This window comes from Doryrhamphus excisus, chromosome 10 (genome assembly GCF_030265055.1).
Source record: "Doryrhamphus excisus isolate RoL2022-K1 chromosome 10, RoL_Dexc_1.0, whole genome shotgun sequence".
Taxonomy (NCBI): domain Eukaryota; kingdom Metazoa; phylum Chordata; class Actinopteri; order Syngnathiformes; family Syngnathidae; genus Doryrhamphus; species Doryrhamphus excisus.
In genome coordinates, this window is record NC_080475.1 from 7,400,685 (window position 1) to 7,420,265 (window position 19,581).

Here is a 19,581-nt window from a genome sequence, read left to right on the forward strand (position 1 = left end):
AACAAAAGAACTGAACAAATAGTGAATACTGTGCTGAAATGTACTATTAAATGATTAGTACTGACAAGGAGAAGGGGTAGATATTACTATTCTTGGTGTGTAAGAATAAGCGCTGTGTTTTCCTTTCCAGACATCTTATACTGTATATTAAAGGTGTAAACATGAGATGTACGTTAATGTAACCTTGTATGCATGTTAGAAAACAAATAGTCAATTACCATATTCTATTCATAATCCAATGGAATAATTGCATTATCTGTGTGTTAAATATTATTCCGACATAAGTGTGTGAAGTTGCTATGAACTTTCCCCCATTTAAGCGGAACCTTTATTGGTCGATTTTTCCACACGGTAACTGTCAGAGAGCGGTGCCACAGTCGCTCCTAGCTGTTTCCTTTTAAACAGCTGACTTAATGAAGAAAATCACCTACTGACCTCAAGATGCACTTTTTAGAGGAATTTACGTTTTGCGATACTTTATGTTGATTGTATTTACGAAAGACGCGCCATAGAATCAGCCAATCAGCGATGAGAATGCTGAGCCTTTTTGTAATTGGTCCAATCAGTAGGCAGTGACTGGCTTCTGTTCCCGGTGTTCCTCTAAAATAAGTCCTACTCCGCCTCCCCGGGTGAAGGTTCATTGCGGTGACTGGGTTACCTTGTCCGCAACTTTCCACCTTTTCGCTCAACATGTCTGGTCGGGTTCTCGTTGGAGTCAAGCGTGTCATTGACTACGCTGTTAAGGTAATATTCGCTTGCTTTTCTTCAGTAGTTATCCTTTTGACATTTGTATGGACCACACTCGCCTGACTTTTCTGTGTTCTGCTAGCTAGCATAGGCATGCTAACGTAAAGACACAGCAATTGTCGATAAATATGGCGTATTGATATGCATTTCATACTCTACTTACCTGAAACGGCACATTGCGTTCAACCGATAGTTATACACTTGCTGAATGTGAATGTCTTGCTGTCATAACGACAGGCTGCCCCTTGTATTACTTCGCAGCAATGCAATTTATGTTCCACACAGCCTGTACAAGCAACTGCAACAGCATTTGCACAGTTCAGTTTTTCTTTGCCCTGTTAATAAATATAGTACAATCAATACCTTGGGTGTTGTCTTCATTTTGCTCAAATTTTTCTCAGATCCGTGTGAAGCCAGACAACACTGGCGTGGTGACCGATGGCGTCAAGCACTCCATGAACCCATTCTGCGAGATCGCTGTGGAGGAGGCAGTCAAGCTGAAGGAGAAGAAGCTCATCAAAGAGGTGGTGGCTGTGAGCTGTGGTCCGCAGCAGGCGCAGGTGGGCACCGCCTTGCCACGATGGTGGCATAATGGAAGTGAAGCTTAACAGCGAATCCTGGCCTTAGGAGACCATCCGCACCGCCCTGGCCATGGGAGCTGACCGCGGCATCCATGTGGAAGTGTCTGGAAAGGACTATGACAACCTGGGACCCCTGCAAGTGTCCAAGATCCTGGCTGCTTTGGCAAAGAAGGAGGAGGCTCAGCTTGTGATCCTTGGCAAACAGGTAAACATATGGCCAACTCTTTTTTTCCCGCCTCTTAGAAATAACACTTTCTGCCGCCTGATGCTCAGAATTACTTTTAATAGGCCATAGACGACGACTGCAACCAGACAGGACAAATGACTGCTGCCTTACTGGACTGGCCTCAGGTGAGGACTACCATTTACACTACGGTGAAATGAGCATCTCTAAGTCTTCATTATATTAACACTTCAGATTAGGCTTTGGGAAGACTCATTGTGGGCTTTTTACTTCTCCAAATATGGGAAAAAAGTCTGGGTTTAGTCATTATGTTTGTGCATGTATGTGCAGTCTAAACCGCCTTATCACCATGAGCGGAATCATTAAGTAGAACCCACTGTGATCCTGAACAAACCAGCCTGCCTGGTCAAAGGTTTCTGGACTCGTTAGCGTGCAGTTCACCAACCTAGCCAACAGATGGAACCCTTTGGACAGTCACTTGTGCCTCGCCTTCAGCAAGCTTAGCACCAAATTCAGCTCGTAGTTCTAGTTTACTGGTACCCTTTATCTCCCCTTCAAACATAGCTTACATTTCAATTCCTGCAGGGCACCTTTGCCTCGGAGGTCCTGCTGGAAGGCGACAAGATGAAAGTGGTGCGAGAGATCGATGGCGGCCTGGAGACCATCAAGATCAACACACCCGCAGTGGTGACGGCGGACCTCAGGCTCAACACGCCACGATATGCCACCCTGCCTAATATCATGGTAGGTGCAAGGGAAGGAATGGAATCTTATTGGTTGGTACAGCAGGTACACTGCCAACGTCTGGCCCCGGCGACATTTGCAGCTCACAGTTACCTTGTGAATGTCCTGCTGCACAGTATTGTGGTATGATTGTCACTCCTTTGCTATATCGTGATAAATGATCAACTGTCATGGTTGAATATGGCCTATCATTAGTGCTTATGACAGGCATGAGACTCCTCCTTCAGGTGTCCCAGGGAGTGTATTGATTTACATCTTACATGTCTTATTTATTCTTAATACATCATCCTCCTGAGCTTGGAGCATTGTGTAAAATGCTGACATTATTGTGAGGCAAATCTGAAATCTGATTGGTCAGACAAACAGCCCCATTGCTCACAGTGCTTAAAGGACTTGGGCCAGCACCACACATTCTGAAGGCCCTGGGCAGATTAGATTGACTTGGCAACACAAAGATGCTGAAACCTGATTGTATAAAAAAATCTACGGTGCTGCCAGGAGCCAATGATAGACTTGGAAATAAACAGACACAATGTGATGGAACAAATACTGGAATTCAACTTAGAAATGTAGGTCAGTCATCCCTGACTGCACACCACTGTCATATATAACCTACATTGTCGTGTGTGTGTGTGTGTGTGTGTGTGTGTGTGTGTGTGTGTGTGTGTGTGTGTATATAACCTCCCACACTGTCGTGTACATATTAGATTTTTACCTCCGGTACATCGGATGGCCGTTAGAGCATCAAAGTGGCCCACGCTTGCTTTTCATTTTCCTGTGTGCAGCCCTACACTCCAGCCTATTCTGTCTTCTTTATTTCCCCCAGAAAGCTAAGAAGAAGAAAATAGCCAACGTGAAACCAGCCGACCTGGGCGTGGACCTGACTCCGCGACTGGAGGTGCTGAGAGTGGACGAGCCCCCGCAGAGGCAGGCCGGGATCAAAGTGGAGACCGTGGATGATCTGGTGGGCAAACTGAAGGAGACGGGCAGGATATAAAAAGCAGGAGAGCATCAAAACTACACAAAGGTTAGTATCAGTTGCTGGCAAAGGTCATCTCAATGAAACATACTGCGGTCTGTGGAACGTTCTACAAATAAGGAAAAATGATGTTACATATTTCAGTAGCCTAGAGTTGACATGTAAAATATCTTTTAGAATAAAGCTGTAATGTTATGGGGATGAAGTCCAAATATTATGGGCATAAAGTCTTAATATTAGGAGCAGAAAGTTGAACCAGTTGGGGAAAACTGCTGTGATCCTCTTGAGAGTAAACTGGTGGTAATATCATTTTAGTAGCACAGGGTTGAAATATTGCTAGAACTTTGTATTGGGCTAAGAAGTTCTATTGTTGGATTAAAATAGAGTAGAATAAAGTAGAGTCCCTCCTGCATATTTATTTGATTATTTTTGGATGTTGTGTTGAAATAGCTTACCTTGAAGATCCAAAATGTTGCAGCGACCCCCGTGCTTTATTTTCTCTTTACGCAGCCCTTAGTGGGGATAAAGTTATCTGCATGTTGATGAATACTGTACACACTACTGGTCAAAAGTTTGGAATGAATGGTACAAAGGTGAGTGGTGAACTTACCCAAAAGTGAGAAAGAACGTGCAGAATATGTCAGTGATGGCAAAAGACCTCCTTCTTCTTCGGGGAGCACAAACAGTCCAAAGCTGTTGGGCAGAAATGGAGGCTGATCAAGCCCCGACCGTTCCTTCCCCTGCAGCATGTCCCCCCGTCCTGTCTGCACCCAAGCCGTGCCTGGAACCCACCGGGCTACCTCTAGTGAGCATCACTGGTCTACAGCACAATCATTTGTGGCGGCAAGAATAGAAAGACTGACTTCACAACGGAAGAGAGACAGCCCATGAGAAATTGGGCTGTTGTAGAAGTGTTGAGTGGTTGTGTTTGTTAGAAATGGTTATCTTGATGTGGCGAGGGGGGATGGTCTTGCAGTCTGATCAGTCATCGTGTCATGTCACTGAATTGGCTGGCACAGGAAGTGCTCTTGTTGCGTCTGACACAACCTTTCTTTCTCCCTGGCAGCGACGGGAGAGGACGAGGACTGAGAAACACTGTCCTGCTGCACAGCAACAACAACAATAAAGGTCTTTTTTCATGATTGCAGCTAGCGGGTATGTATCATAACCTGGTAATCCACCAATTCTTCTAGGGGCTCGTAGCTGCTGATGCGTGGATATGATGTAAATGTACAAACTAAGGTGGCCATGATGGGGCTGGTAGTTTTCTCTGTATGCAAAAGAAAATATTAACCACAAGCGCCTCCTTTCTGTCTACATATAAATAAAGCCATCATGACTCAGATGTGTTGCAGATGTCAAGCATGGTACATGTGGGGAAGACTTTGGGGGGGGGGGGCTTTAGTATTAGAAATGACACCAAAGCAGTTTTCACATTTCCAATGATTCTTAGTGGTGATCCACAATCACTGATTGGCTGGGCTGATACTTAAGCCGACAGCCAATAAAGTGTTCTCCAAACTAGTGATGGGGAACTCCATTCATTGACTCCAGTTGTCATGAGCCACTCAAAAGATTTGACTCAATTCTTCTCTTCTCTTGAGTACTTGACTCGATTCATTCGAGTCAGGGGTTACTGCTTGCACACGCAACAACATTTTTAGCATAATTAACACGTGTAAAACCACATCTCTTGCTAAACATGGAACAGTGGTGAACCTTCCCAGGAGTGGCCCGGCCAACCAAAATGACTCCCAAGAGCGCCGCCACTAGCCACTTGGGGCAGGATCTCCTCCTCGACCCGGAGATGGCACTCAACCCCTTGCTGATGGTGCTGATTCCCATCCCGGATGCTTCACACTTGGCTGCAAACCGATCCAGTGAGAGTTGAAGATCCATGCTCGATGAAGCCAGCAGGACCACATCATCTGCAAAAGGCAGAGACCCAATCTTGCAGCCACCACACCAGAATCCCTCAATGGAAATTCTGCCTAGAAAAGTAATGAACAAAGGGCAGCCCTGGCGAATTCAAACAACGACTTAGCCAGCAATGCAAACCAGACACCGGTCAAGAGGGAACCAGCAGCAGGTCTGGTACCCCATATTCCTGGAGTACTCCCCACGGAATTCCCAGAGGAACACATGTAGACTGGTTGGGACTGACTCCTTCTTCTCCTTCTTCAGCTTGGCGCATCCCTAACCACTGGTGTCCGCCGCCACATCAGGCACTGACCACCCTACGGCCACATCTCCGATCAGCCGCCGCGACGGACACAGAAGTCCCACTACTAAACATTGTTCGAGTAAGCATAAGCACAAACAGTCAGAACCCAAACCCCCCACCCGAAGGCCAGAGCGAATCACGTTTAACCCCTCTGGAGAGGAGTGTTTCCAGAGGTGAGTCCGATTATATCCAGCCGGAACTTCTCAACATCACACTCCAGCTCCGGGTCCTTCCCTGCCAGAGCGGTGACATTCCACGTCCCAAGAGCTGGCTGCTGTAGCCGTGGATGGGACCGCCAAGGTCTCTCTGCAGTCTTGGCATTTCAAAAGTCAGACGGCCTTTCTCATTCATGTCATTCAGGCGTCAGCGACTCTCTCACTGTTTTTCTGTTTTTGTGTCCTTGGGCAAGACACTTCCCCCACACTGTGTATGAATCAGCTGTCATGAAAGACCACATGCCAACACTTGATGTTGTACCAGCAATGATTGTTGTCCTTTCCTCCATGGCTGCACACATGCAGGTACTGGTGTGTCCTCGGCTGGGGGCGTGTCCTCGGCTGGGGGCGTGTCCTCAGCTGGGCTGCCCAGGTGACATTGTCTCTGCCTCACAGTTTTCACTTCATCTCTGGACTTCTGGGATGTTTTTCAGCAAAATCAAGATGCGTGAGACATTGAAGGGTCAAGCCTCGATGATCATTTTTGCCTTCATGTTGCCGTGTAAGTACAACTAGACAAATTCATTACAAGTACATTACAATTTGCTTGATTTCTATGCGGTTTACATGTCAGACATGACTTTTCCAATGTGTTTCTGTACTTTTATTGCTTTCAAATACATTTCCTTTGCTTAATATACCACGAGTACTGCATCTGTACCGTGGTTACATTTTCATGTCGCACAGGCTAGCTTTCTATTCTTAAACGTTCGTGGTTTTTGCTTGGAAACTATCCTACGTCTTCCCCCACGCAATTCCTTGGCTGACAAAGACACAAGTAATATTAGCATTACAATAACATAGCGATAATACAATCTCTACTATATTAGCATGTCAATAATGTTGCGATAACAACACTTCTACTATATTAACATAATAACATAGCCGTAATAACACCTCTACCATATTAACATAACATATATTAGCATCGCAATAACATAGCAATAGTAACACATCTACCATATTAGCATAACAATGACAACGATAATAAGACTTCTACAATATTAGCATAACAACATAGCGATAATAACACCTCTATATTAATAACCAAAGAGGTGTTGATACTAATTTAGAATATCACACTAGTATATATTCCAGGTGCCTTGTATTTTACTTTGTGAATAAAATAATAATCTCCTTCACATTTGCTCCAGAGATGCTTAAAGGCTGGCTTTGGAACGTTTCAAATGTATCATACTTTAAAATACTGTGTTTATGAAATGATCTCTTTATTCTAACAATATTTTGGATTTATTGTCATTTGACAACTTTTAGCCAAGATCAAATTTCAACTTTATTCCTAGTTTTGTTTCTCCTCACCACTTGAAAAAAAGAAATGTTTCTATTTTCTAATGATTGTAGCGTCCCTTCATATTCTGACTTTATTCCTCCAATGGAAACTTTAGAGAGTCCTGATGGAAGCGTATGAAGAAGCGGATGCTTTGCAACATCCCGTATGACCTTGCTGTGACCCAACAGGTGCCGGCTGTGCGCTGCTAGTTTCCGCATTGGGTCCCACCCGGGTGGATGCCCTGGCCGACACCAATGTGACCTTGGCGGTGTCCTTCAGTGGCACCCCTGACCCTGCTGTGACCTGGTTCAAAGGTCATCTCCCGGTGGTCACTTGGACGGTGGGCTCTGGTGTTGTCCCAGACGTAGCCCAAAGCCAGAGGGAGGTTCTGAGGCTGGAACCAAATGGATCCCTGACTTTGATCAAGGTGCCTGTAGAGTACAGCAGCATATACACGCTGGAGATGACAAAATCTGGATTGGGCACGGCCTGCTTGAATTTCACGCTGAGGGTTTATGGTGAGTAGCTGATCTCACACGGTTCTGCTGAAGCTGAATGATTCCATGACTTCCATCAGAAAGCTTCCAGAATGTGACGGTGGCGCTGCTGCCTGAGCGGGTCCAGGAAGGCACGGAGGAGTTGATGCTGCGGTATGGCATGCAGCAAGGCGTGGTGGAGCGGCAGCTCTGGTTCTTCAACGGACGCCCCCTACCAGACAACCTCCGTTACTCCGTGCAGCCGGGCAGCCTCTCCATCCGCAGGCCTGACCGGACCGATGCGGGACGGTACTCCGTGTCTCTGAGTAACCCTTTCAGCAGCGAGACGGCTCACGTCAATGTCAGCGTGTTGTGTAAGCCCTCCATTGGTTTCTTTTGAAGCCACCCGTGGCTCATCCTCTCTCTTTGTGGACAGACGGTCCAGATGAGCCCAGAATCCGAGTCAGGCCAGCTCAGGACTTTTACACATCAGGAGATTCGGTCACCCTGTCCTGCCAGGCAGACGGGTCCCCACGGCCGACCGTGGCGTGGACGTTTGCCGGTCAGACGTTGTCCCTCGGACAGACGGGCGTACTCGGTCTGAGCCACGTCCAGACGGCCCAAAGAGGACGTTACACGTGCACGCTCCTCAACCACGTGACTGGAGCACAGCGACACAAAAGCATCAGCGTGCACGTTTATGGTATGTTGCATCTCATTTCACGAAAAGTACCCAACATCCCTTACTTGTCATACTTGTCCTTCTATGGAGTCAGGAATCAGCACCACGATGCCCTAACGAGTGTAATATGATATTATATATGGTTACATGTCTGTGTCACATGCAGTAGTTTATAATTCATTATAAATGATCAAATGGCCGCACAGTGGTCAAGGGGTCAGCATGACGGCCACACGGTCAGTGGATGGGAAGACCTGGGTTGGAATCTGTGTGGCGTTTGCATGTTCTCCCCGTGCATGCGGGGCTTTTCGTGCCCCCCCCCCCCCATTCCAAAAACATGTTAGCTTCATTGGACAATCCAAATTGTCCATAGGTATGAACGTGGGTGGGAATGGTTGTTGTCTATATGTGCCCTGGGATTGGCTGGCCGCCAGTCCAGCTGGGATAGGCTCCAGCATACCCCACCCTAGTGAGGATAAGCGGCGTAGAAAATGGATGGATGGAAGTTGATCAATTGATTTTTTCATTTTTTTTTTCTTATGACTGCATTGTCTTATTGTAAGATGCCCCATGGGATACATTGTGCTCATCAACATTTGCAATTGTTCATACATGTTCCTGGGACAGAGAGGCCTCCGGGATATGCCACGTGTTACGTGCAGTCCGAGGATAACGTCCACTTGCAGTATGGGTGCCGGTGGTCGGGGGGGACGCCCCTCGCCCGGCTGTCCTTCCCGGACCTGATGAACGCCAGCAGCGGGCTGGAAGAGTTCACCCTGACTGTGAAGGCATCACGCCACCTGGATGGGAAAAGTGTCACCTGTGAGGGCGTTCATCCAGTGGGAGGCAGCAAGTGTAACGTCAGTGCGAGTACGTCCACCAGCACCCGAGCCCCGCCCTGTACTGACTAAGTTCTAATACAACTGCTTCTAAACAGGAAGTCATGCCGACCCAAGATTGTTGCACATGGTATGGTATACTCCCATGGTGTTTCCCTCCAGACGCTCCCGTGGACTTCCTCCCGGCCGTGAGAACCCATGTGGATTCTGAGGGCAAAATAGTGGTCAGCGTCTCCTGTGTCAGCGAGGCCTCGCCCCCCGCTCTGGTGTCCTGGTTCAGAGGGGGCGAGGCCGTTGTTAGCGACGGAACAGAGCATGACATCAGCGAGGACACCACACGCTTAAACATCCGTCATCACAACGTCAGCATGCTCCTCCTCCACAACCTCACCTGCTCATGCACCAACCCTCTAGGACGCAGCATCAGACACCTTCACCTGCAAGGTAGCCGACCTCCGACCCCTTTTATTCATTTACTTACTAGCCTCACCCCTTTCTATCATCATGCTACGTCCTCACCCCTTTTATTCATTTACTTACTAGCCTCACCCCTTTCTATCATCATGCTACGTCCTCACCCCTTTTATTCATTTACTTACTAGCCTCACCCCTTTCTATCATCATGCTACGTCCTCACCCCTTTTATTCATTTACTTACTAGCCTCACCCTTTTCTATCATCCTGCTACGTCCTCACCCCTTTTATTCATTTACTTACTAGCCTCACCCCTTTCTATCATCCTGCTACGTCCTCACCCCTTTTATTCATTTACTTACTAGCCTCACCCCTTTCTATCATCATGCTACGTCCTCACCACTTATGATGCAGTAAAGCCATGATAGGATGGAATAAATAGGATGGAATAAAGCCACGATAGGATGGAATAAAGCCATGATAGGATGGAATAAAGCCATGATAGGATGGAATAAAGTCATGATAGGATGGAATAAAGCCATGATAGGATGGAATAAAGCCATGATAGGATGGAATAAAGCCATGATAGGATGGAATAAAGTCATGATAGGATGGAATAAAGCCATGATAGGATGGAATAAAGCCATGATAGGATGGAATAAAGCCATGATAGGATGGAATAAAGCCATGATAGGATGGAATAAAGCCATGATAGGATGGAATAAAGCCATGATAGGATGGAATAAAGCCATGATATGATGGAATAAAGCCATGATAGGATGGAATAAAGCCACGATATGATGGAATAAAGCCACGATAGGATGGAATAAAGCCACGATAGGATGGAATAAAGTCATGGATGTTGCATGATGCTGCATGTTGGTCTGCAGCAAAGATCTTCACTCTTCTCCCAACCTGTCTCTCCAGAGCCGTCCATCTCCGCTTTCAGTTTGTTCCCGCACCGGGATGGAACCGTGGTCACCTTGACCTGGGAAGTCCCGCCCACCTCCATCGTGACAGGTGAATGAGGGGAAGGTGTGTCGTGAGCGCTGGGTGGTGTGATGTGTCAGCAGATGGGAAGATGAGGGTGTGTAAACATCACGTGACCCTTTGGAGGAACAACAAAGTCGGGTTCCCACGCAGGTTTTGACATCCAGATGAGCGGGCCGGACCTCCCGAGCGAGGATGGTCGTCGCAGCCCGAACACGTACCGCACCATCTTGCCCAAACCCGGCTCGGCAAGAAGCGCTGACATCCTGGACCTGGATCCCAAAGCCTTGTACCGCTTCCGAGTCGTCCCCAGAGCCTTAATGGCGGAGGGTCAGCCCACAGCGTCCCACAGGATTGGCCCGGGTAACGGCAAAGCCATCTTCTTCTGGCACTCTCTTGCTTCCGTGCATGCTGATGCAACCCTAACCTTTGGGCAGGTGAAGGTCTCAGTGGTCCGGCCATCGCTGGCATCGCAGCTGGAATTCCCTGCAGCATCGTCGTCCTGCTTCTCCTGTGCGGACTCGTCTACATGTTGCTCTACTCCAGCAGGATGAAAAGTCAGAGGACACGCAGGCGACGGACATATTTCTTGATTTATTGATTGATTCTATTGATTTGTGTGCTTTGTAGGTCATCAGGCAAGATATCCCGTGTCCAGAGCCGCCAACAAGGTCAGGAATCTTCTCTTCCCGATGTGAGCTCTTCTTTCAGTGTCTTTCTTCTCTTACCGTCACTGACAGGTCCAGACCACCCACACGCAAACGCCTCAGAACCTGCTGCCGGGGGGCCCCAAGTCCCCCCCGGATTACAACAGACTACACCAGGTTGGCCTCCTAAAACTCTTCTCATGTCTCCCTCCTGCTCTTCCCATCTGCTCTTCTCTTGTTTTCCTCCTGCTCTTCTGATGTCTTCTTCTTATGGCTTTTCAGACGCCGTCCAGTCTTTCAGTGGCCCCACCCTCTTTTGTGCCCCCACCCCCCGTCAGAGTTGCAACAACCGTATAAAGCAATGAAATATTCTCCAGTATAATTTCCATTCTGCTGCATGAGGAGCCATACTGACATTCAGCCTCTTTTTTCTCCTCGTCTCACATTATTTATTAATACTTTGGCTTTATTGTTGTGAAGTCTTGTTAAATGGGAGACATTTAACGACTTTATTTTTTAATGATGTTTTTTACATTTAGAGGTTCACTCTATTTTGCACCAAAACTACACACAAGACGTTTAAAGAAACCCAAAAGTGTGTATTATTATTATTATTATTAGTAGTAGTAGTAGAAGTAGTGGTAGTTTTTGTGTATTATATATATATATAGTAGTAGTTTTTGTGTGTGTGTATATATATATATATATCCCAAAAAACAACAAATTTATTGCAACCCCCCAAAGTTATTTATTAATCACAAACATTTTTGCAGTAATGTTATTATTTTGAAATGATTGAAATGAGGTAGTTTAGGTTTTTTTTGTACATGATTTTGTCCCAAAACTACAGGACATATTTTATTGGATAAAGTAACAGCAAAGTCCAATTATTTTGATGATTTGATTTCTGAGTATTATTGCTAACAATATTATTCAGGATATGTGAAAATACATGCAGTCTTCCTGACTAAATACAATATTTGTGTCCAGAAGCACAGAGAGTCGAAGATGTAGTAGTAGTAGTAGTAGTAGGAGTAGTAGGAGTAGTATCCATTTATTCCGGAAGGGTGTGGCATCCTTGTCACCGTGGGCCAGCCACTCGTCTGCACTCGTGCATCCTGTAGGCACACATGTAGAATATTCCTGCAAAACAACAACACGTCTTTACACGACTTCTTCTTGCAAGACCATTGATTAGGCACGCCAGCGTCGCCACCTGCGAAGAAGGTCATGAGCAGCGCCACCCAGCCCAGTATGTAGGACCAGGAGAAGCGCCAGTCTCCAAAGCGCTTGCCCAGGAAGTTGACGGTGACGCCGGTGTAGATGGCCATGGCCAGCAGGACAAACAGAGCTAGCGGGACACCAGAAGGTCACATGGATGGATGTCATGTGTCCTGCTCTCCTGCTCGTGCTTTGCCGTGTGTTTTCCACCCACTTGAAACAAAGAACATGATCCCGGCGGCGAAGGAGCGGTTGAATCTCTCGAAGGCCGAGAAGTGTGCAAAGGACAGGATGCCTGCGATGATGCCGGCGAAGCAGGACATGGCCGACAGGATCATGAAGGCACGCGTGGCGTTCCAGTAGGCTAGAGGAGCCGAAGGCACACGGAGGAAGGCTCATGGATCATACATTTAGGATATACAGCATGCATGTCATTGCAGTTCAAACATGGCGCCCTCACTCGATTGCGCTTTTTCAAAAAGTCCTACAGGATGACTTTTGTTTGGAACGCAGGCTGTTGTTGGTCCAAACATAAGATGGCCAATGAATGAATTTCATTAAGAAAGGCCTAGTTGAAGTATAGAATTAGTCAAGTGTATGCTGTATATTGCACATATACTGTACACTGGGGGGCCTGGGTGTAGAGAGAGAGAGAGAGAGACAAACAAAAATACGAGTGGTCCAAGAGTCTTCATCCTTGTATTTAGCAAACATCAAGTGCTTCTTGAATTGGCATGGTTTACGTGCCTTACTCAATCCCTTCCATAGTTTGATTCCACGTACTGAAATCCTGTGGCTTTTGGACCTTCTTCTCGCACTTCAAGTTTAGTTCTTCCCTCTTTTTGCCATTTTAGTGCCAAAGGAGTCATTGTGCCTCCCCGCCAATGGGAAATGGAAAGGTGTCCCGTCTTTCATCAAGCAGGAAGTGGCCAACAAACACATGGCTTTGCTTCTGGTTGTCATAATGTCGTAGCGAAGATGACCACGGGGGCTTTATGAGCCCGACCAGCCTAGATTGCATGTGATGTCCGCACGTGAGCCCGCCTTACCGATGCTGTCCGTCTGCATGTAGCACTTGCCCGACATGCAGTACCTCCACAGACCCTGGTGGGCGAAGCTACCCGACAGGCGGTACTGGATCCAGTAGTCTGTTGCCGTGGAGACCACCAGCAAGATGTTCCCCACAATTGCGCAAAACAGCCCCCCTCCCATGAAGCTGTACATCATGAGCTAGCCTCGGACACTTCTGGAGCAAAGACAAGTAAAGGTCAGTCACATTCACCGAAAGGCCAGGCCGAGGTACCGGTGTCGGGGGGCACGGCGTGGTGTCCTGAAAGCCCCGGGTGCCTTACCTTCAATCCTCAGGTTGTCTTCGGGGCGAGCGCGTGGGGAGGTGTTGAAGCCGGCACGGAGCGTCAAAGAGGAACCCCGAGGCCAAATTCCAAAAAGTTATCCCCTCCACTTTTTCTGTCGACGGAGGCAAAATCCTTTGCCACATGCAGCAGAGAACACCTGACGGGGCCGACGTCCAGGGGGTGTGGATGGTGGTGGGGGGGCGCTGGGGGGACTGGGCCTTCTGGAAGCGTGGATGTGCAAAGGCTTGCAGTACTGCGCTGCTCAATGGAAGCTGCTGAGGTCTGACGTTTTCTTTCAGAGCACGGAGCACCGGGGGTGTCGGCGCTGGGGCCACGCCAAAGAAAAGAATCCAAAGTCCAAATGAATGTTTCACGCTGAAATGCATGAGATTATGGTAACAATACTATGTAGAGAATTGAAGATGGCAATGTTGATATTGAACGACACGGTAAACACGGGGGCGGAGCTGGGGCCCCACCCAAGAGAATAATCACACATAGAAAGACGATAGCTGCTGGCAGATGAGACGTTAGATACTACATTTGGATAAACACATGTATTCTCCCCTCAGTGAATTCATTCATGTAGTAGTACTTCGACAAACATGACACATCGACGGCATGAATAGAATACAAGCATACTTTAAAGTACAGAAGAATTAGCACAGACAGTGGATGGATGAGCATCATATCATCCATCATATCGTTTTATTCTATTCAACCATTCCATTAGCAAGAATCATCAGAAAGCATTTCAATGGATTCTAATAAGAAAACGCTGCAGCCGTCCCTCGTCCATGGTGGTTCATCGCTCTCATGTTCACAGATGGAATATTTCATAGTTGACCCGTTTAGGGCTTTGGAAATACGGCTTTGTCAATTACGGTTTTGGCCATGATCAGTCCGTCTCGGCCGCGGCATGTGGTCTGGGCTCTACTGGTTGAGCAGAAGGTGGCGGGAAAGGTATCGTAGTCTAATGTCATGTCCCGTAACATCCCTGATGCCGGAACAGCAACCATGGCACCCACCTCAGCAAAAAGGCTGGTGTCATGTCAGAGATGAGGAATGAAGGAAAGTTTGAACAATAATAATAATAATTAATAATAATAATTAATAACAATAATAATAATAATGATGTTTGAAATAAAGCCACACTCAGCTCTCCGTGAACATTTACCGACCCATGGCATCTGATTGGATAAGTGCAGCAGGTGTACCTAATGTTGTGTCGGCCTGAGACAGGAAACGTCCTCCATCATGAGGTTGAGTCACCGGCCGTCACGTGTTTGCTTCCTGCGGTCCCTGCTGTCGGAGTGTCTTGTCTGCGTGACACGGAGGATGTCGGAAGGAATGCATGGCATGCTCCCTGTTTGCTGAGACCACGCAGGACTCGCTCATGTGGACTCTTCTGGTCTTTGGTGAGTCCTCCTTCTACTGCGACCCTTCTTCCAATGAATCTGATGTTATGTTCCTCGTCCAGTGGTACATCTAAGCAGAACGAAAGAAGAGGAAGTAATACTTTGAAGTAATACTTCAGCAAACTAGATGAAGGTAGTACGGCTGGTAACAACAAAAGGTCTTTTTGCTAGTTATTATAAAGTTATTGAAGTCTTGCATAGATTTCAACTTTTTGGAGGGTTGTAGAAAAACAGGCAGTTCCCCTTCCCTTTTCTAAAAATAGCTACGTTTCCGAGGAATTGTGAGCAAGCTACTAAATAATCAATCACGTTCATTGAGTATTGACTATCTTTGCTATTTGACTTCATCAGCATTTGACTTCATCAGCATCGAACCCGAAACACAACCAACATTCTTCATTTCTTCATTTCTTCATTTCTTTTTGCTTTGGTTGATAGTCCAGCCTGTAGCACCTAGAGAATTGCTGCAGTAGGGATGGGAGCCGGCCCACAGCCCAAGGTGTAAGTGAACTCAGCACCTGCTTAGGGCTTTGGGACCAGCAGGGGGCCCCAAAGAGCAATTAACTTCAAAAAGAAAGAAGGATTTTTTTTTGTTTGAGTATGAGGGCCCCAAAATCCAATTTTGCTTCGGGCCCCACGAAGGCTCGGGCGGGCCCTGTGTGGGATGTTGCCACAATTCCTCAGAGAAGCCTTTTGAACATTCCTCCAAGTGTATGTACCATTTCCTGCTAGCATGCTAGTACATCCTGGCACACCATCATTATCTCTCCACCCAAACAGCGGCCATGTTGGACGGGGTGCGGTCCCGTCCCCCTGAGCCCACTATCCCAGACCGTGTCCTCGCTGTGGCGGGTTCATGCGTGCTGGTCCCCTGCTCCTTCACCCCCGGGGCCTCCTCCCGCCCGCCGTCCAGGAAGGAGCGTGTGGACGTCCGCATGCGTTACCGAGCCAGCGGAGACTTCGTGTTCCGCCAAAGCCGCACGGCGTTCAACAGCGAGGACGCACAACAAATCAGCGGGGACTTCCGGGGCCGGACGTCTCTGACGGGTCAGGTTTTGGAGGGAGACTGCTCCCTAAAGGTGGACAGGCTTAGCGTGGACGACATGAGGGTCTACGAGGTGTCTCTGAAGACAAGTGGGGACTCATCTTGGGGGAGGGCCAGGTCCTTCACCCTGGTTGTAGCAGGTGAGTACCACGTTTCTTGTTCTACTTGTCTTCTGCACGCCCCCCCGGCGGCGCTGGTCACATGATGAGGCCTTCAAGTACGCTTGGTAACTCTCGTTCATTTGTATTCACATGTCCGCTTTGGCGACCGAGCATACAGAACATTGTGACAAATGAAAGGATGAAATATTTTCCTATAGGTGAAATAATCCTGGTACTATTTGGACTTCATTCCCATCATTTCATATCTTTTACGCCAACCTTCAATCTTACCACTTTTTATGTTGACTTGATGCTACAACAAAGATGTTCTTTTTCTTCACATTATCACCAGGTTACTCTTTTTTTTCTTTCCTGAAGTTTTTTTTTAAACTGGCGCCGACATCATGCTTTTGTTTTCACTTTTTTGACTTTTGGGCCAATGATGACTGAGCCCCATGCATTCTGCCTAGCAACAGGTGACCAATCATGTAGTCTGTCTGCTGTCTTGTGGGAAGAAAGTCCTGTAGGGACCTGTATGACTGCTCTGAACAAGTCAAGGAGTCCCAGATAGAAAAGCAGCCCATGAAATGGAGCTCACGGGTCCTCTCCCCATTGCTAGTCACCCCGGAGGCTCCCGTTATCAGCGGCGTGTCGTCGGCCGAGGAGGGACAGGAGGTCACCTTGAACTGCAGCGTCAGCTACCGCTGCCCCGCCACGCCTCCAACCCTGCACTGGCGGTGGGAGCGGGGCGTGCATCCACTCGGGGCTCAGGAGGTCCGGACTCTCCAGCCAGACGCCCCCTTGCCGGTGTTGCAGGCTTCGCTGACCTTCAGGGTGTCGCACCGGGTCAAGGCTGGCCTGCGATGTGAGCTTAGCTATGCGGGAAGCAAAACGGTGGTCGCCGTCAAGGATCTGCGTGTTACATGTAAGCGATGCATTGTTACATGAGGGGCAAGTGAACAACTGCCCCAGGAGATTCACTTTGGTTTTTATAGTCTAAGTCTTTTGTCTTCCTTTTACGTGAAATGTCATCATATTTCCACTTCCTGCTTCACAGTTCCACCCAGAGATGTGACGGTGCAGGTGCGCACCCTGAGCGTGCAGGAGGGGGGCAGTGCCCTGCTGGCCTGCTCCTGTAAGGCCGACCCGCCGGCATCGGCCTATCGCTGGTCCTACACCCAACACGGCCGCACGGTGCACCCGGGCCAGAGCACCCACACCATCCGCTTGTACAACGTGACGCGGGACACGGCCGTCCGCTGTTCGGTGGAGAACCCGCTCGGCCGCGCCGAGTCTCGGCCCACTCTCCTCAACGTTCAATGTAATCATCGATCATTGCTTGGATGAAACGTTATGGATGATACGTTAGCATGCTCGCAGTAAGCGAGGTCGGCCACTGAGCAACTTTTTCTGGTTGGATGATAACTTTTTGTCTTAATATTTGGACTTTATTCAGACTTCAGTCTTTGCTTTTTGCCCAGCCACTTTCTTGTTAAGTGATATTTTGAGACCAGGACAGTCCAGGACAGAGTTATGGTGGTGGTCATCCAGCATAGCTGGCATGACCCAAAGGAGAACTAAGTCAAGGTTCATTTTGGGGCTCTCTCCTCCAGATAAGCCCGTCATCCAGAGGACGTCTTCCGTGTGCATCGTGGAGCGGCGGGAGTTGTCGTGCCGCTGCTCGGCGGACTCCAACCCGCAACCCGTCCTCACTTGGAACATCAATGGCACAGCCCTGCCCCCGGACTACAATGCGTCCCTCACCGCCGACATGCTCACGTCGACTCTGAGGGGCCGCGTGGACGGGCCCCAGACGGTCACCTGCTTGGCGCTCAACGGCCTTGGGAACGATTCGCTGACGCTGTTGCAGCGCGGGCAAAGACCAGGTGCACAGGTGTAGAAAAACACTCCCGTTCTTGGAAAAGGGGAGCATAAACGCTGCTTTTTGTCGGTGCAGACACCCTCCTGCTGTTGTGCCTTGTGGTCCCCGCTGCGGCCATCTTGGCGAGCTTCGTCCTCTCTGCGCTGGTTTTCTTCTCCTGCAGGAAGAAGGCTGGAAAGTAAGATTTCTTTAAGCTTAGCACAGCTGCAATGTGGGCCTGACTCGCTCATCTCTTCCCAGACACGGCCTGACTAGACGTCCCGTCCCAGGAGGATCAGGCCTCCATCAGGAGCGCATGCCCCTCTACATCAACTGCACGGAGGTCACCCACGTGTACACCAATGGCAGCTACCAGCTGGTCTACCAGAACTGCACGCCTCACTTTGTGCACACCACGCAGGTACCAGGATGCTGAAATGTACTTCGAACAGTCAAGAAAGGATTTAGCATGGCTGCTGTTTGACCCCGGAACAGACTATTCCCGTTTCCGTGACTTTTATTGTGATTTCTTTGAAAACTGTAAGTATATTAGAATTAGAAAAGAATCTGAATGAAATGAAATGTATGAGAATAAATGTGGTGTACAGTTGGGTCGCACGTTGGTCGAGTGGTTAGCGCACAGGCCAGATAGCTAGGAGAACAGGGTTGGATTCTCTGCTGTTTGCAGTTTGCATGTTCTCCCTGTGTATGCACATTCCAAAAATATGTCTCTCGACCCAAGACAGCCGGGATAGGCTCCAGCAGTGAGGATAAGCGCTGTAGAAAATGAATGAAGGGGTAGCGTTAGAGTGCTAAATGTATGTTGGGATGTAAGGATGTGGAATCCCTGCCTCTATTGACTACATGTGTTGATGTTTAGGTCCGTCCAATGGGCAGAAGAGGTGGCGAACGCAGGAGGGGGGGTCGGGGTGGACGTGTCCATGCAGCGGAGACCAACAGGGAGGTGCAGAGCGCTGCTACCGCTGATCCTGAGTCAGCCATCTACCTAGAGGTCCTCTAGTCTGAACTCTGAATGCGTGTTGGGCCTTCACCGTCATCTTCTTCACGTGATAGAAGGGATGAGGAGGTTTGGAGGTCACGTGGTCTTACATGACAGTTCTCCATGGCGCCTCTCCAGGCTCATGCACATGGCCTTTGTGACGACCTTGGATGTTCCTCTGGAGGACGTACGCAATGAAAGCTTCATTACATTTTTCAGCAAAGCTTCCTGGCGAAAGGCAGTGCTTGGACACGCGTTCTTATTCTTATATAATCATAATATTTCATATATATGATATAATCATGTGCGCACTACTTCATTGAATTCAATCAGCACATTTAAATAAAGTCAAGAAAAAATGAAGATGATGAATTCATGCCCATACATTTTCAAATGAAAGCTATTTGTAAATATTAGTGCTCTTGGCCAGAAACCGTCACGAACCAGCCCATACTTATTTCCACTTGGACGTGGGTGACATTTTATGCTCTCGTTTGTGAGTCTGTCTGGCTTTCCATGTAACACTTTTTCTTCTTCATCTTGTCATCATTTCAAATGTTTGATTTA

The 19,581-nt window shown here is 48.1% G+C and overlaps 4 protein-coding genes across 9 annotated transcripts; 3 read left to right on the forward strand and 1 right to left on the reverse strand.

The window, feature by feature from the left end:
* Positions 1-468: 468 nt before the first annotated feature.
* etfb (electron transfer flavoprotein subunit beta) lies at positions 469-4,578 on the forward strand. Its single transcript, XM_058084063.1, has 7 exons — positions 469-744; positions 1,149-1,307; positions 1,375-1,533; positions 1,617-1,679; positions 2,098-2,256; positions 3,083-3,283; positions 4,302-4,578. Exons 1-6 carry the CDS (start codon positions 691-693, stop codon positions 3,251-3,253), a joined length of 765 nt encoding a protein of 254 aa, XP_057940046.1. The 5' UTR covers positions 469-690; the 3' UTR covers positions 3,254-3,283; positions 4,302-4,578.
* Positions 4,579-4,628: 50 nt separating this feature from the next.
* On the forward strand, positions 4,629-12,889 carry vsig10l (V-set and immunoglobulin domain containing 10 like). 6 transcript variants are annotated; one of them, XM_058084056.1, is made up of 13 exons: positions 4,629-5,980; positions 6,071-6,176; positions 7,154-7,483; positions 7,543-7,815; positions 7,878-8,144; positions 8,751-8,983; positions 9,061-9,406; positions 10,304-10,396; positions 10,520-10,729; positions 10,804-10,923; positions 10,997-11,037; positions 11,107-11,190; positions 11,296-12,889. In XM_058084056.1, exons 1-13 carry the CDS (start codon positions 5,903-5,905, stop codon positions 11,368-11,370), a joined length of 2,256 nt encoding a protein of 751 aa, XP_057940039.1. In that variant the 5' UTR covers positions 4,629-5,902; the 3' UTR covers positions 11,371-12,889. The 6 variants fall into 6 exon arrangements, with proteins under 6 accessions (XP_057940039.1, XP_057940040.1, XP_057940041.1 ...); XM_058084057.1 differs by having other exon boundaries at positions 6,109-6,176; XM_058084058.1 differs by having other exon boundaries at positions 4,629-5,632; positions 6,109-6,176.
* lim2.5 (lens intrinsic membrane protein 2.5) lies at positions 11,671-13,672 on the reverse strand. The gene is made up of 5 exons (XM_058084064.1): positions 13,587-13,672; positions 13,284-13,480; positions 12,449-12,598; positions 12,230-12,364; positions 11,671-12,156 (listed from the first exon to the last, which is right to left on the reverse strand). The coding sequence occupies exons 2-5, from the start codon at positions 13,459-13,461 to the stop codon at positions 12,095-12,097; spliced, it is 525 nt and encodes a 174-aa protein (XP_057940047.1). The 5' UTR covers positions 13,462-13,480; positions 13,587-13,672; the 3' UTR covers positions 11,671-12,094.
* A 409-nt stretch (positions 13,673-14,081) lies between these two features.
* LOC131136804 (sialic acid-binding Ig-like lectin 14) lies at positions 14,082-19,577 on the forward strand. Its single transcript, XM_058084060.1, has 8 exons — positions 14,082-15,007; positions 15,788-16,192; positions 16,773-17,078; positions 17,211-17,474; positions 17,767-18,039; positions 18,111-18,213; positions 18,276-18,435; positions 18,895-19,577. The coding sequence occupies exons 1-8, from the start codon at positions 14,944-14,946 to the stop codon at positions 19,033-19,035; spliced, it is 1,716 nt and encodes a 571-aa protein (XP_057940043.1). The 5' UTR covers positions 14,082-14,943; the 3' UTR covers positions 19,036-19,577.
* Positions 19,578-19,581: the final 4 nt, after the last annotated feature.